The sequence below is a fragment of the Equus quagga genome, chromosome 1 (assembly GCF_021613505.1).
Source record: "Equus quagga isolate Etosha38 chromosome 1, UCLA_HA_Equagga_1.0, whole genome shotgun sequence".
Classification (NCBI taxonomy): domain Eukaryota; kingdom Metazoa; phylum Chordata; class Mammalia; order Perissodactyla; family Equidae; genus Equus; species Equus quagga.
Window position 1 is genome coordinate 27,419,071 of NC_060267.1, and position 17,552 is coordinate 27,436,622.

Here is a 17,552-nt window from a genome sequence, read left to right on the forward strand (position 1 = left end):
AGAAAAATCTCAACCAATTGTACTTCGGGTAGCTTATAGCTAGTCAGAGTACCAATTTAATTTTCGTTACTGATATTTCATCTGATGATTTTTCACCCTTTTTGAAGACTTCCAGCTTTATTTGTCAATCAAGATTCAGCATAAGCATAACTCAACAATAATTTCTCCTAGACTAGAAGGGGCATGGTGAGTTAGTACCTGAACTGATATCACTCAAGTTAGCAACAATGATGCTCACCCAAGTTAGCAACAAACCAATCCACAAATACTGGGGATAAATGCTGATGTTTTGGTATTTTAAGTTAAAAGTGAGTAGTTACTAGCATTTATTATAAAAACCAAACTGAATTCAATACTTTGTTCCAATTGATTCTGAAATATCATAGTTTTTAAGAAATAGGGTGGAGCATCTCTTCAAAAAAGCTAACCTTGATAATTTCACAAATCTTCAGATGTACTAATATCACCTCAAAATACTACTTGAGATTGTTTGGCTGATTGCAACCCAAAGTATTAGTTTATTTTATTGTTCTTCTTCAGTGTAATCACAGGGCAAAACACAAGGACACATGGCTAAATTAAGAAGAGTCTCTTTAGATGTGTAGTGAAGAGGAGTATCAAAGACTAAGATCTGAATATTGGAGAAGTTTAGTTGAAAAGTCGACCACACTAAAGGATGTAGCTCCCAGCTACCTGTCATCTGTCCTCAGGTGAAAATACTCAATCCTTTTGGTGAGATGGGGGAAGGAGGAGCAGAGGAAAAGCAAAAATAAGGGTTCTGAAATCTGTGTCCCCAAAGACACAGCTGGTTAAATAGGGGCTTTTACAAAGGACATCACAGTGGCTAATAAACAGGTTTCACAGATTAAAAACCGACAACGATTTATAATATTTACCTATTAAATTAGCAAAATTGAAAAAGGAGTGATGCTATTCAATAAGGGTAAGGATACGGCAAACTTTCAGACACAAGTGTTAGAAGTGGAAATTATTATTATTATCCTTTCAGCAACACAATTTAGAAATATCTAACAAATTGTAAAATATAAATACTATTTAAACCTACAACACTATTTCTAGGAAGTGACCCTGTGGACATGCTTAATGAAGTGCACAAAAAGGTATGCACCAGAGACTGACACTGCAGTCTTGTTTATAATAGGAAAATAAAACGGGCACGACTACAGTGTGTATCAACAAGAGATTTTTAAACTAAATTATGTACATCCATACAATGGAAAACTGCTAAAATAAGGTAGATATATAAGTTCTGACATGGAAATATATATGCAACATAGTTAATGATGAAATACACATTATAGAATATTGTGCATGGTTTGATCACACATAAAAAATAATGACGTGAGTCTGGGAATAAACAAATTTCTAACAGTAATTATCTCTAGGGAATGTGTTTACAGGGGATTCTAGCTTCAAAATAAATTATTTTACCTAACTTTTTACCATCTCATATTTTATGTTTATAATGTGAAATACAAATACACACATTTACATTAAATATTGGCAGATATAATACTTCTTTCCTCAAATCCTGAAAATAAAACACTAATAAAATAAAACAAAAGTATTCTGTGGTTTTGGAAAAAAATTACTATGAACTTTACAGTTTTCAGAACTGTGTTTAACAGTTTTCAGAATTTCGTTAGTGCAAGAGACTAGAAATTCTGACTGATGTTTTTCACAAGAGATTTAATAGCCATTATCGAAACTATACATAATTAATTGTCAATTATTATAATTAATTCTAATTGAAATGAGTGTAGCTCATTATATTCTATTCTGCGATTCAGAAATGTAGTGTAATTAGTGTCTGCTTTTAATATGATGCTCCATCACTGCAGTTCATTTATCTACTTGGAGGTTGAGATTTCTTAACAGCAAGGGCAGGAAGCCCAAAAGACTTACAATGTCTAACACAGGTGAAAGACATCGATAGGAAATTGATCAAGAAAAATAAAAATAATTTATTAAAATATTAGGAATAGATGTTTGTAGCTACATTTCCACATTGGTTTTCATATTGGTGCTCTCCATTTCAAATTGCTATGATTTGTTATTTTCATACCAGTAGAGATTTTTAAGAAAGATAGGAACATGAAACTCTACTCTTCATTCTTATAATTGAGAGTTTATGAAGTATTCACTGATAATCCCCATAACACACAGTTAAATAAAGTTTAAATCTTCATAAATATCTAATAATAAAATTCTTAGGTATTCTGCATGCCAAAGCATCAGTTTCCCTCAGGCTATGTAAATGAAACTCTATTTTTTTTCTTTTGAGGAAGATTAGCCCTGAGCTAACTGCTGCCAATCCTCCTCTATTTTCTCTGCTGAGGAAGCCTGGCCCTGAGCTAACATCCGTGCCCATCTTCCTCTACTTTATACGTGGGATGCCTACCACAGCATGGCTTGCCCAGTGGTGCCACGTCCGCACCTGGGATCCGAACCGGTGAACCCAGGACAGCCAAAGCAGAATGTGCACACTTAACTGCTGTGCCATCAGGCCGGCCTGGCCCCGAAACTGTATTTTTGACTGGCAGCAATTAGATGGTAAATATTATACAAAGACTGAAAGTTAACTGTACAACAAGAAAATGAACTTCATTTTAATTGCTTTCAGAAAAACAGAAAATTATCGATGTGAACGAGGCAGAAGGAGAAAGGGAGTGAGCAGAAGGGAAAAGGGGTCCATGGAGAGATAAGTAGAGTTAATTCCCTTGAGGCACTTAGTTCAGGGCCTGACACATGAGAAGTGGTCGGCAGATGTTAACTATTATGTGCAAATTACACTGTGTAGGAAGTCGACAGGTGAGAGTAAGTCTTTTGTAGGAATATAAACAATAACTTCAGAGGGAAGAAAAATAAGATATCATGAAGGCCATGAAAGAGTTGGAAGATCTGGTTGAATGACATCATTTTACAGGTAAATGTAAACAGGTAAAATGTAAAAAAAAAATCATTTTACAGTTTCTGTAGAATTACATAGACTCGTGTGAACTACAGGAAATTGAAGTGTGGATATAAGAAATGATTTTGCCTGTCATTATATAGCATGAGGAGTGCCATGATAGAGCCGGATCACCTCACCATATCATTAACAAAAGTCAGAATTGAAATTTTGTGTCCAAGTGCTTATAACAAGTCCTTAAGAGCAAAGACACAGAAATACACATAACATAATAATAATTTTGCTTGTCCATTTGGATTTCATTATCAGAAAGGACAATATATTAATAACTTGGTATTATAAATATTACAAATAGTGATAAATAAGAGGTAAATGTGTAATTGGAATATACTTAGACAAATACATTTATTACATACATATTCATATTAAAATAATGTATTACATGTAGATGATATTTTTCATATCCTTTTCAGATAATACGGTCACACAGAAATTAATACTTTACATTAATTACGTAATGAAGTTCAAACTCTGTTTCCCCAGGCCCCATTTGTAAATAAAAAATGGGTTCTTATAAACATCTTGGGAAGCCAGGATTGGAACAAAGTGTAACTAATGGGTTGGGGTTCCATTTATACACCGCCTTCTGGCAGAGAAAGGTCGCTAGCATTTCTGCCAGCCCAGGCAATGCTCTAAGAAGGAAGTGTGTACGCAAAAACAAAAAAAAGATTCTTGGAGGTTGCAAGCAGCAGAAAAATATGACAAAGTGATATAGTCCAGACTGTCACTGTTCTAGGTACTATACAGCCCAGTTTGTTCTAACTAGCCCTAAGAATTCTCACAAAGAAAATGTGAACAACCAATAAAGGTGATTTATTGGTAACAAATTCTGAAAATGTCTTTTACTGATAGACTCACATCAATATATTACCAGATTTGCACTGCTGACAAAATATATTGGGTATTTCTCTCATACACACACACACGCTTCACATGCACACAAAGCAAAACAAAAAAAATGCAAAACAAAACTGAAAGGAATTTATAATATTTTAAAACTTCAAATCATTACCTCAACATGCAAACTATAACCAGGCGTATCAGGCTCTTTCTTTTTAAGTTCATAAAGAGTACACTGGGGCAGCCTGGTTGTGTAGTGGTTAAAGTTCGCACGCTCTGCTTTGGCAACCCAGGGTTCGCTGGTGCAGATACTGGGCACAGACCTACATACCACTCATCAAGCCATGCTGTGGTGGCATCTCACATACAAAGTAGAGGAAGATTGGAACAGATGCTAGCTCAGTGACAATCTTCCTCAAGCAAAAAGGGGAGGATTGGTAGCAGATGTTAGCTCAGAGTCAACCTTTTTCAAGAAAAACAAAAAAGAGTATGCTAAGGGATGTCCACTGTCTTACCATCTCTCTTTATCAACTAGTGTCTACAGCTACTAAGGAGCTTGATTATTTATACAGGAATCTATTTTTTATGACAAATTCAACTGTGTATTTTCCTATCTTCTAAAGATAAAAAATATGCATAGATATTAACATACTTAAAGGAGTTGGCAAACATTTTTCTACTTAGGACATTTTCCTTTAACTTTACTGAAACAACCACCATAGCTTTTGAATCTGTGTAGCCAGATGGCAGGTTGCAAGATGCCCATATATAGCAGAGATTCCCCCCTTAGGCAAGCATACTTCTTGCTTGTTTTGTTTCCTTAACTAACAGCAAAAACAGGCAAGCTTTCTGTTTCTGGGGAAACTATCTCTGTTCTTTTGGCTCCTTCATTTCCTCATCCCTTTCTCTGGCTTGACGACATTCTATCAGTGAATCAGTATTGAAAAAAAAAATTTGCTGAATCATAATTAGGAAGAGATACATGAGTGATATCTCTGCTGTTATCTGTCATGAAGTTACTAAACGCATTCAAATTTGCCTGTCACCATTTCCGTATATTGTAAACACAAGACGATAACAAATAAATTAGAATATGTGGACATTTTCGACTGCATGGTAATGAATGATTGTTTTAATCTCCATAGATGCTTGGTTAGGTAAAAAACATGAGCAACTAGGTTAAAAATAGGAACAAAATTGAGAAAACCTCCCTATTTACAAGAGTATAATAATCCACAGTACATTACCAAAACAGGCTGTCTGGACTGTGGAAAATTTCAAAAATGGTTACAACAATCACTTTTCTCTGAACTGCACTCCTGCCTGGAAGCCTAGGGAGTAACTAAATGACTATTCACCCCCAGTTTCTGCGTTATGATTTTATGACAAGATACATTCTTTACTATTCTGGAGCCGGAATATACATTTACAACAAGCCCTCAAGCTTTTCTTCTACTTTAAAAATAACAAAAAGTGCACCTAAAAAGTCCCATGTGTTAGGCAAATGAAAATGTGCTATGGAAGTGCATATAATAGCTTTATCTACAACTATTACTAACACCATAAAGTTTTTTCTCTTGCTCAAAGAAAAGTTACAATTTTCCCCAAAAGTAATAGCTCTTGGTATATAAGTTTACCTCTATAGGTCTGAAACGAAAGTGCAATAGGTCTGCCATCGAAATATAATAAAGGTCATCATTTCGGTTGCCTATTACCTAGTGGTAACATTTGCTACACATATTGAAAGAAACGCTAAGCAATGAAACAATTTCAGAGAATAACTTACCCTCCCTTAATATAGTCAAGGAATGAAACTTCTGTTTCTACCAAAAAAGAGAGTAAGGTTACCTGGAAAAAAAGAAAAGAAAAACAAGGCAGAATTACCTGCTAATACTAATTGCAACCCCAAAAGAACTTTTTTCTAACTATTAGAGAGAAAATCATATTTCCTAGCATTTTGAAAATCAATAAAGATATTACTGTTTATTAAAATCTGCTAGGACTGGTTGTCCTTAACATCTAAAATTATCAGAAGGAAAGGGGTGAAAAAAAATTAACCAACTCCTTTCTACGGTCAGTTTATTTCCTTTGAAGAACAGCATGAAAATTATCTACAAGGACACTGTGATACTTCCCAATTTAGATGAAAGGAAAGATAAAAGGGAGCTGGAAAATGGTTAAAATCAAAAAAATCAAAATCAATGAGCTAAGCTATATAAGAAGAAATGTGTGTTTTTGTCACAGTCCTGTAATGAGGCCATCTAATATTTTAAGAGTCTTGCTTTATAGAAATCTTTAAGAAATTAGAGAGAACTTAGATTTTGCTTCTCCCAAGGAGAGTTAATCTTTGGATAAAATCTTCAGCATATTTTGTGTCAAAATAGGATGATTTTGAATTTTCACAATTTTAAGAAACCTTTACACACTCTTGCACTGATTTAGTCCACATTGCCACAGAGTTGTAAATTTTAATGCACTATAAATGAGCACTTTCATATCTCATAAAATGAGTCTTAATAGTTAAGTGTAGCCTATAAAAATGTAGTATTTCTTATTACCACTTCAACTTTTTCCTGTCTACCTGGTTCTCTCTAGTGTCATTTCACTGAATGAAGAATTTATAAGAAAACTTCAGCTTTCCTCAGAGGCCAAATAACCCTTCAGAGGACCTGCAGGAAGCTGGGTCACTACCGCCTATAAGGTATTCTCCATTTCAACCATCCCCATAGCAAGTTAATTTTTCTATTCTATACCTTCATATTAAAATCCCAAGTGAACTAGCTCAGTATAGTTGCTTCTATTCAGATTAAAAATGTAAATTTTTAAAAATATTTATTTGAATCCTGAATGAATAACATAAAATTTGACTTACTGTTCCCGAATTAATATATTTTTTCTTTTTTCCTTTCTTTTTGGGATTCACCACCTTAAAAAGCAGAGAAAACAAGTAGAATGGTTAAGTCTCATACTGAAATATAACATAGTGCCTTCACTTCTTATGCATTTATTCACTTATAAACGCCTTTCATAGGACTCGTGGACTGTCATTCAGCCAAAACTTCTCTGCAAAAGTTACTAGTGATCATTTTCTTTAAAAAAAATCTTTTTTTCAGTAATATTCTTCTCAATCATTTTATGCATTGATTACGCTACCCATATGCATCTTCCTCATGTGAGAGAGACCTTTAATATTCAAGGTCCTAAACAATACTGATTGCTTTGTGGAAAACCTATAGTTGCTATAGAAAAATATATCCAAGAGATATAACATTTTTTATTAGATTATATACACTAAAATAGCAAATTACTCAAATATGTAAATATTTAAAGGCTCTATCGACCTAACTATTGCTTTATAATGGTAGTAATTTTCACTAGACCCCCCTGCTACCAAATAATTGGTAAAGGTCTGGTTTGCGGACATAAGATGGAGTTTTTGACTCTTTATCCCATGAGGAAACATTATTGCATTCTCACATTGCACAAGATACTGGAGGACAGAAGGAATACAAAGATGAGTAAAACCTGTCAATCTAATAGGATAAATAGAACACCTAAGTGCCTTCAGAGAGGATCCTTCAGCACATCTCAACCCAAAATAGAAAGGAAGCATTTTGACAAGGAAAGATGACAGAATTTATGAATAAATATTATTTGAACTGCAATGTATTAATTTAAACTAGAACTCCAATAAAAAGGAATAGACAAATACAATATTCTAGAAAGAGGAAAAAGTAATTGGGCCGGGTTGGCTGGAGCAGAGAGCAAACACACAGAGATTGCAGATGAGTCTGAAGGCCTGCGGGCACATGAATCCGGCAGGAGACACGCCTGTCCACATTCCTGGAGATCCTGAAAGAGCCCTGTATGCAGCTCCAGCCCCCTCACAGCCACAGTCCACCAACAGTCCTGTAGGTCAGGGTCCCAGTGGGGAAACACTCCTGTCTGTAATGCCAGAGATCCTGAAAGGGCCTTACACTCAACCCCAGCCCCTCCCAGCCACAGTCCATGAGCAGTAATGTTGGCCCAAGGACCCAGCGGGAGACATTCTTGTCTGTACCCCTGGAGATCTTGAAAGGGCCCTATACACAGTTCCAGCCCCTCCCAGCCACAGTCTGTGAGCAGTCCTGCCAGCATGGGGACCCGCCAGGACACACCCATGTCTGCACCTCAGAAGATCCTGAAATAGCCCATATTTATTTGGCTCCAGCCCCTCCAACCTCAGTCAGGAAGCAGTCCAGCCCACCCAGAGACTAGCGGGAGCTACGCCCATCTGTGCCTCCAGAGCCAGGTCTAAAAGCCACCTGGGGCTTAATTTCAGCCCCTCTCAGCTGCGGTCCAGGAACAGTCTTGCCTACTCAGGGACCCATCCAGTGATCAGGCAGGAGTCCTCCTAGGGCTCTGGTAGGAGCCACACCCATCCATGCACTTAGTAATAAGCTGGCTAACTGAGGACTCATTGTGCACCCCGAAGACCCTGGCCTACTGCCACCCTACTAAACAAGGTACTGTAGCCCGTCTCATCCACCCAGGGACCAGACATAATCCACACCCACTTGAGTTCCCGCTAATAAGAATGTCAACCATGGACCACACTGCAGACCTAGCAACAGCCTCAAAACCAGCTCCAACCCAGCACTACTGAAATTCTGGAGGCAATCCCAGCAGCCCCAGAGAACAACAGAAGAAGGTGTTTATCTGCCAAAACCAGTGTGTAAAGCTGTAGGGGGCTTTTAAAAGCTCAAGCGTATGGCTGGGGATCTAGAAGCCCAAGTGCTTGTGCAGGACTGTGAGCATGGCCAGGAGAGCCCTTGAGGAAGCCCTAATCCTTCATCTCTGGTTGACCTTGAGTCTACTTACACAGCAAGTGAAAACCAAGGCAGAGTTTCACAGTGTTGGACCATACAAGGGATGCACCAACATCAACTCATGTGCTGACCACTAGCTAACCAGGCAAAGACTTCAGTGGCCCACATAACAAAGAAAACACACTTTACAGAATTAGTCCAGGAAAGTCACTAAACAAAGAGCAACAACAATAAACCTTGGGGAAGGCAGAGGATCCGATCTCCAGTGTTACTACATTGTATTTTTAAAAATTTCCAGCAGTCAACAACAACAAAAAAATACAAGACATAACCCATACATTGGAAAAAAGCAAAACTATCTCTGAGAACTTGCAGATGTGGGATTTATTTGACAAAATCTTTAAATTAGCTATTGTAAACATGTTTAAAGAACTAAAGAAAACTATGTAAAAAGAATTAAAGAATGAAACAATGTCTCACCAAATAGAAAAATCAATAAGTAGATCAAAATTATAAGAAAGAACCAAATAGAAATTCTCAACTTGAAAAGCACAATAACTGAAATGAAAAATTCACTGAAGCGGTTTAACAGAACATTTGAGCTGGAAGAAGAAATAATCAGTGATCTTGAAGCTTGGTCAATTGAGATTTTCTAGTTTAAGGAACAAAAAGAAAAATAAAGAAAAAAATAGGAACAGAGCCTAAGAGACCTGTGGGACACAATCAAGCCTAACAACATATTCAGAATGAGAGTATCAAAAGGAGAAGGGACAGAGAAAGGAGCAGAAAGAATATCTGAAAGAATAATGGCTGAAATTTCCATGGTTGCCTCGACCAAACTGAATCCCCTGAATGTGTGCAGAAAATGAAATTTCCAAGGTATTGGATTATGAGCTGTCCATTGAAATCCTAAAAATTACTTGTACATAATACATAATGGTCTCCCAGATTTTCCTCAGACTTATCTCTTCTATTGATAATATATATAATAAGAAAACATTCATATTTATTTGAAGTTATGGCACAAATATCCATGCAGGGTATTTTATAAAGAATAATTTTTACTAAGCTTCTTTGTCATCCCGTCAGATGTGGCACCAGGCTTCTCATTGAGCAAGCTTTGCTGGGTAGGAGAGAGCCAAAAAGCGGCATTATGAAAGCAAAGGAAATTCAAAGTGGTTGATCTCTGGAGGGTGATGGCGTGACTGGCAGTAAAGGCAGTAAATGAGTCCTAAGTGCAAGGAGGACTGGTAAGCAAGTGTTGTTCCTTCTCAGCCTCAAAAGTAGGCAGAGAAAACAGGCATCTAGAGAATTATAACCTATCTTATAGGACTTTCATTGCCTGTTTAGAGAGCCTTATTAATATTTCTTCCTTGAAAGATCCAGATAGAAAAATTGATTCATTCCTCCATCTTTGCTCTGCCTGGGAAGCTTTCGTGGGCTGAGGCTGATGCCTTCTCTGCAGTATCTCATAGTCCACTAAGCATCTAACCATATATAGCACATGTCAAGATACACTAAACATATTTCGTGTGTCTGTCTCTCCCATTAGACACCGAAATTTTTATTCATCTCTGTATCCCCGGGGCCTATTAGAGTGTGAATGTAATAAATATTTTATTTATAAGTTAATAAATGAGTAAATTCATGGACTAAAATTGCTTCAGCCCAGTAAGAAGGTGGCAGAAGAATGAGATTCTTCTACTCTTAACTTAAAAGAGGTTAATTTTAGTGTCAATCTGGCAGGAAAGATTAAATCCTGAGATAAGCTCCTTTACTAGCAATGCATATTAAATAAAAAAAATTACATAGAATGTACAGATGACATAACTCAAGGATTAACAGTACTGAAACATACCAGGTATGCTCAACACATATCCGGTAGTTAACTGGCAAGGTAGGTTTAAGGCAGACTAGTTTCTACAACTAGTGTGTTTGCTTTAGTAACTTAGATTTCTCTAATGACTGACTCATCCCTTTGCATTCTCTTCAGTCTTTAACTAAACACAGTGAAGGTCTTCAAACACACCAAGCAAACCACAGCTCATTTTAAAACACTATGTTGACACGACTAAAACGTAAGTTGTTCTCTTTTTATTAAAAAAGCGTTGAGGGAAGAGGTTGGTAGGAAGGCAAAACATAAAGGCTGAAGCTTAAGGAAAAATCAATTGCATCCATATTGATTTTTTTGAAATAAGGAAAAGTTTCATAGGCAAGAATTTTCAAATTTCTCAAAGTAGATTTAAAAGACTGTGTGAGTTGAAGAGAAGTAATATCATTTAATCTCATAAATGTCTGCTCAAAAAGTTTAAAGATTCTCACATATATTAGTACTTAGTTAAACTTTGGCAATTAACCTTTGCAGAATCTATACTTTTCTAGCATAAATTTACTTATTCCAGAGGGAAATAATAATAAAATAAAATTCCTCTTACCTCATATACATTGAATTGTGATTGCCCTCTAGAAAGTTCCCTGTAGCTTGTTGTAAATTCTCCAATGAAATCATGACTAAAATTAAGGGGAAAAAATATATACAGTATTAACTTTCACACATTTGTCAATTATATTTTAAGGCTTTTTAGAAATGTATAGTTTAATCATGAAAAAACGCTTGATGTTATGAACATAACAATAACATGATAATTTAAAAGAGATATGCATAATTCTTCATTGTTCTTTAGCTCAAAATTACGTATATTTGAAAATTACATTTTATTAGTATTCAAACAATATTTAATTTATCCCACCAATATTAATATTTAAAATAGGTATATTAGTTTTAATAACTCATATCTCAAAAATATTTCATCATCTATGTTATCCAAATGATTAACTATTTATTAGGATGAAAGTTTAATCGCTTCTCAGCCTTTTGGCTAAGATCAAGTGTAAGATGAAAGTTTAAGACACTCAAAAATTTGTTATTATCCATGTCAATAATCACAAATATATAATACACAAAATCTTCAAACATTCCTCTGATCAGGATGTAGCAGGACACCATTTTTAAAAGGGTACCCCATGTTAACATGGATCATAGTCACCAAACCTTGTTTTCAATAATAATAATAATTTAAAGGTACATTGCTAATACCAATATGGCTACTCTGAATTTCTTTACCTTAGAGCAATCATCATGCCTTATCAGAAAGCAGAACTTCTACAGGTGTCTTTTCAGTTTAGGTGGAGAGGGGTAAGGATTGAGTGAGGATGTGTTAGTTCTCACTATAAAGTCCTTATCAATGTGATCATGAGGTTGACCTATGCAACTGTAAAAAACATTTTATGCATTCTGCACTTTAGAGAGGACTTGTATTCTACTACTCTACACTAATTTAATGGCCAACACTAGGTTGAACACACACCGCTGAGAAATAAGTGCAAAATTCTGGTATTCAGTGCAATGGTGAAATGTAACACATCAGAAGAAGATAAAGATCGTAAAAGCTAACTTAGTATAACAAATATAAGGGATGTCACTGCTATTTGTATCACCGAATTTAAGCTTGGCCCGTTCGCTTTGGAAATGCAAGGTGTTCATTACCGTAAAAAATGGATATTTACCCAAAACCCCATGCAGGTTTATGCTTAACTGTGAATCACTAAAATCTACAGAACCTTCCATAGACATGATGATCAGTAACAAGCAACAAATAAGTTGTGTCTAGCCAACCAAAAGATTGGTTTCTAAAAATGGGATTTCAAAGAAAAAACTAGCTGCTGTTAATTTTAGTAGAGTTTTTGCAATAAGAAATGTTTTTTTAAAAATTGATATAGCTTGTTTAGGTATCCAGCTTCCCAGTTCTCCCTTATTGCAAAGATCTTGCAGATATATCACAGTAGTCTATCTGGGGCGTTCTTTACACCAGTATCACCTTGACCTCTTGTAGAGTTAACTTTCAGAAGCAGATCTACACACAAGAAAATGGTAAAAGGAAAGAGGATTGAAGACTGTGATAAATACATTTGTATTTATGAACCCAAACCCCTAGCATTCATCTTTCAAGTTACATGGGAAAAATTACAGAACAATACTTTAATGCTATACATTTCTCATAAATGAAATAACTCCCTTTGATCTTACAAGTGCAAGCTCATAACTGTGATATCTTTCACTGCAATCTTACGAACTGTGAGTTATGGAAATTCTGTTTAGAATCTATCCTCCTCCACTGCTATGCGTGTTTCAGATATCATAAGTAATAATCACTGAGATAAAAAGTTCTATTAGAGAACTTTAAACATAACACTTTGATACTGATGTGTGGGCAAGCCTTATATAATCAGAGCTTACCACACTAGTGGTGGAAACCTAATATAGAGGCGTTAGAAAATACCTAGATCATTTAAGCCCTTGTGGTAGTTTTCCTACTGTGCAAATCCTACCCTCCTTTGGTTAATTGTTTAAATTCAATGTTCAGCTCTTAGTGTTAAGATTAAATTCTTGCTATGCAACACTAGTCAAAAACTTGGTAGAGAGAAGCAATATTTACTGGTCTCAAGTAAATGCAATTACTCAATTACGTAATACATCCATGTGGATAAGGCCATCCCAACACACTGGCAAATCTGGACCCAACTGCAATGGTGAGGTTTGCTCAACTGCACATTGACATGCCCATGTTGAAGTCATTGTGGAACTTTCTAAGAAGCAGTTCTTCGATATTTGGTTCTGCTTTGTTCCTGTTAAATTTGTTACTCTACAGAATTGAGTGATGAACAATGGGGTACAATTCTCTTTGTTCTTCATGCTAAGAGTCTGTGCTAATCATTTGTGTTTCCTACTCTGAAAAGACCTTGTTTGTCATAAAATGGAGATTTTCTGTTCTGAGTTATTTGTCAGAGAGCTTAAGCCAAATTTGTGGCCCATCTCTAGTAGGATATGTCTTCACGATGTGCTGTCCTCTGCAGACTTTTCGGGATATCTTACTTCTATTCCCTCTTTGCTTTAATTTCCTCAGAGTTTAGTTCACCATGTGTTATTACATGCATTCCTATGAGCTTCCTTGGATCCTTTTCAGAATAAGACAGGACACAAATAAATAAAAGAATGGATAAGTTGCTCCCCATTCTGAATCACATTCGAGATGATTATTTTGAACAAAACGCTGCATTTGCACGTCTTATAAATGCAATGCTATCTTTGTGTTGCAGAGGGCAAAACGTATTAAGTGAGTCACAAATTACATTTCAGCATCCAAGACAACATTTCTGTGAGATAAAGAAAATACATCTTTGTATCTGTTCAGATCCAGAGAAATGGATGATCAAGAAGTGAGAATTTGTCAAAAGGTCATAAACACAAGGCATTGTGTAGAGACAGCAATAAAATAGCCATGACTAGATATAAGGTGCTAAGTCTCAAGAAGAAATCTGAAGAATTTAGGTGGATAAGTGGATAGGTTCACAGGTCAATTTTGTTACGGATCTCCTGGAATACATGGAGGTTTTTATAGTTTCTTTTGTAACCTGTCGTACTTCAAATACTTATATTAAGTCATAGATAAGTATTTTAAAAAAGTAGTAAAGATGGTTTTCACTGATTTATTCTTATAATTCTTTCTCCCTATGACCTATTCCTAGATTCTATTAGATCAAAAGAAAGAAAATTTAATTTTCTGTCATATTTCTATCTGTTTATGATTGTCAATACCATAATATTGATACAATTCTCACTATACAGAGGAACATGATGGAAAGTACTTTGATAATAAATCACAACCAACAACTTCCTTGTGATTCAATAATGCTGCTTTGCTATTTCCTGTTAATTTAATTGTAAGTAAAATAATTACTCTTTAAGTCTCAAGCTCTCTGACCACATTTACAAAATAAAGTTTACTCCAGGGCTCTTTATCTCATTTGTGTCTGTTTGCATCTCTAATTTTTTCCATGATTTTTTATAATTTATATATGTTCTTTCAAATCTGAGGAAATAAATAGATACTTGGAGCAAATTGATTAATATTATAGCTAGTAGTTTGGCTCCAAAATGTCTCATTTGAGTAAAGCGATTAAATCGTTGAATAAAATCTGCATGTTAGAATCATTTCTAAGCTCTATTAATAGTGGAAAACGGGTATTATGTATATTCTCATTTACATCGGAAAACTGTAAGACAGCCACTAGTCCCTATTTAACAAACCTGTCCATCCTCCCCTACTTTTGGCACCTGCTTCCCCTGCATCACTTACCTTTCACTCTACAGATTAGCTATTTCCTACAAGAAGCCTTTCCTGTTTCATGCCCTCCCTCTTTGCTCTCAAGAAGTCCTCAGTCTCTATCACCACATTTCCTGTATTGTATTATACCTGTTGTTTACATAATCTCCCCTCTAGCTTTTCCCATACTTGAAGGTAAGAAAGGTGATAAATTCATCTCAGTAGTCGCAGCATGGACCTCAGTGCCTGGTACCCAATAAGCACTGTTCAATGTTACAAATTTACTCAAGTTAATGTCACAGTCATGCTGTGATCTTACCTTGCCAGTAATTTAACAATTTTGCCTCACATCGATTATATTTAGTCCGAAAGAATGGCATAAGTGCCAAACATATTAATACTGCTACTCTCTCTCTCCTTAAAACAACTCTGAGAGTAATGCAGACAACTGTTATTTTTCCCACAGAAATGAATCCACATAATTACACAAAAGGCATAGGAAAAAACCGTAGAGAATATTGCTTTTTGTTGGCATTTCTGATGATTTTCCTAAAGGCCACCCTGCCTTGGGCACAACAGATGATGCTTATTTTCCTTGTAGTCATTAAACTAATTTTGCACATAACGTGTATAAATGGCAAATACATACTGAATTCATCTCATCCCTTTCTCTATTACTACGTGGTCTTGAGTAAGTCAGTCAACTTTGACATCCTTATGTCTTCACTTAAAGATTGGAGGCAACGCCTATTTACTGTTTTGAAAATAAACCCAGAGAATTCATTTGATTCACTCTGAGAGGCGTTTAACTCCTTAAAAAAGACATTACTAAAATATATTTTTCTGATTATTAAGAATATGACTCCAGACACCTATAAACGTAGTTTTAAACAAGCTTTAATCAAAATAACTTGGGAAGATATAATAGGCTTATGAATTGATATTTTGGAGCTACACACACCTGTGCCTTGTACGGCTCTGGTGAAGAATGCTTAATTCATTAGGCATGGCTCTTTGGAGTACAACACCGTTTGATGGGTTTCAGGTGTATATTGAAGGATATCTCAAATGAGGATTTGTAAACAAATTATATATTAAAGACAAATTCTCTAATTGAGATGTTCATAAGATTTCAGCACAAAACTCTGGCATGATCTTTCCTATGGGAACAATAGCCCCAGATATTATCTGCTCCATTTGTATTTCAACATAATCATTTCCCACGTTCCTCTATCTTGACTAATGTGTTCCAATCTCAGTAAGCACCGCAAGATTTATGAAAATAGCAAGAGAATGAGTGGTTATAAAAATGACAGATGCTTTTAATTGAAGTGTAGTTATGGTGACCCTAATTCAAAGGATAGGTTGCAGACATTTTTACTTTTCAAAACTGTATTTGTAGGAAGAAAGCAGCAATGCTTTTCCAGCGGTGACTGAAAGCAAGCCACTAACTCCATAATTCCAAGTAGAATGTACATGGGACTTGTGATTTCCCACAATGGCCACAAAAAGTTTTCATTAAGTCCAGAAAACAATATATCAGCTGTGTAGGATTTTCCTAATTTTCTTTGCTTTTCTTCCAGTCAAAGCCTTTGACTTTGCCACAACTTTTCAGCACCTAAGAATTTTTTTTTTTCTTTGAGGAAGATTAGCCCTGAGCTAACATCTGCCGCCAATCCTCCTTTTGCTGAGGAAGACTGGCCCTGAGCTAACATGTGTGCCCATCTTCCTCTACCTTATATGTGGGACGCCTGCCACAGCATGGCTTGACAAGCAGTGCATAGGTCCGCAGCCGGGATCTGAACCAGCAAACCCCAGTCCGCTGAAGTGGAACATGTGAACTTAACCACTGCACCACCAGGCTGGCTCCAAGAATGTTTTTTTTTTAAATGAGATAATATCAGCTTTCATTGATTCTTAAAGGAGGTAGTTCTAGGGGTTGGCCCTGTGGCTGAGTGGTTAAGTTCGAGCTCTCCGCTTTGGGTGGTCCAGGGTTTCACTGGTTCAGATCCTGGACGCGGACCTAGCACCACTCATCAGGCCATGCTGAGGCAGCGTCCCACATAGCAAAACTAGAAGGACTTACAACTAGAATATACAATTATGCACTGGGGGGCTTTGGGGAGAAGGAGAAAGTTGTTCTATTTAAAAATTTCAACAAAATAAAGTCTTGTTTTTCCTTGTAATGTCCTCAAGTCCTGATGGAGAATTTAGTTTCCTTTAAGAAGTCCAGAAATATGACCTTTAAATATTCCTAGATTATGAGCTGGTTTATATCTAAATCTACAGAACTATCATGATTCTTAATTAATGGCCCCAGTAAACACAGATTATAAGAACATTCCAAGAAAAGTAATTTTTTTCTTCATAAAGTTCTGGTTTATGTTTTTACTGGTAGAAATGATCATACATAACATCTATAAGAATGTATTCAATGCAGAAGTGATCATCTATCTCCAGCTTTGTGGAAGTTTTAAATAATTTCATGAGGTTTACAACTTCCTTGCTCCCTCTGTAGATTACAATAATACTTCTGGGCCTCCAAGAGGGAAATAGATATAACCATTCTCAAATAGTAACAATTCAGCAGCAGAAACAGGCCAATTTTATCAGTCTTATCCATACCTGCTCCTTCATCCATTTCTAACACAGGTAGAAATTTCAAAAGATATAAATACCATATATATATATATAAAATAAGTTCTATTGTCCTTTTGAGTACAATATATATAAAATTCTATATAATAA

General features: G+C 35.8%; 1 protein-coding gene across 1 annotated transcript in view; it reads right to left on the minus strand.

The window, feature by feature from the left end:
- CPNE8 (copine 8) overlaps positions 1–17,552 on the minus strand; it is a 209,521-nt gene that overhangs the window by 60,370 nt on the left and 131,599 nt on the right. The window contains exons 11-13 of the mRNA XM_046685801.1: positions 11,076–11,151; positions 6,705–6,758; positions 5,619–5,680 (exon numbers count right to left, since the gene is read on the minus strand). Of these exons, the coding sequence (XP_046541757.1) occupies positions 5,619–5,680; positions 6,705–6,758; positions 11,076–11,151 (192 nt within the window). The remainder of the gene's footprint in view (positions 1–5,618; positions 5,681–6,704; positions 6,759–11,075; positions 11,152–17,552) is intronic.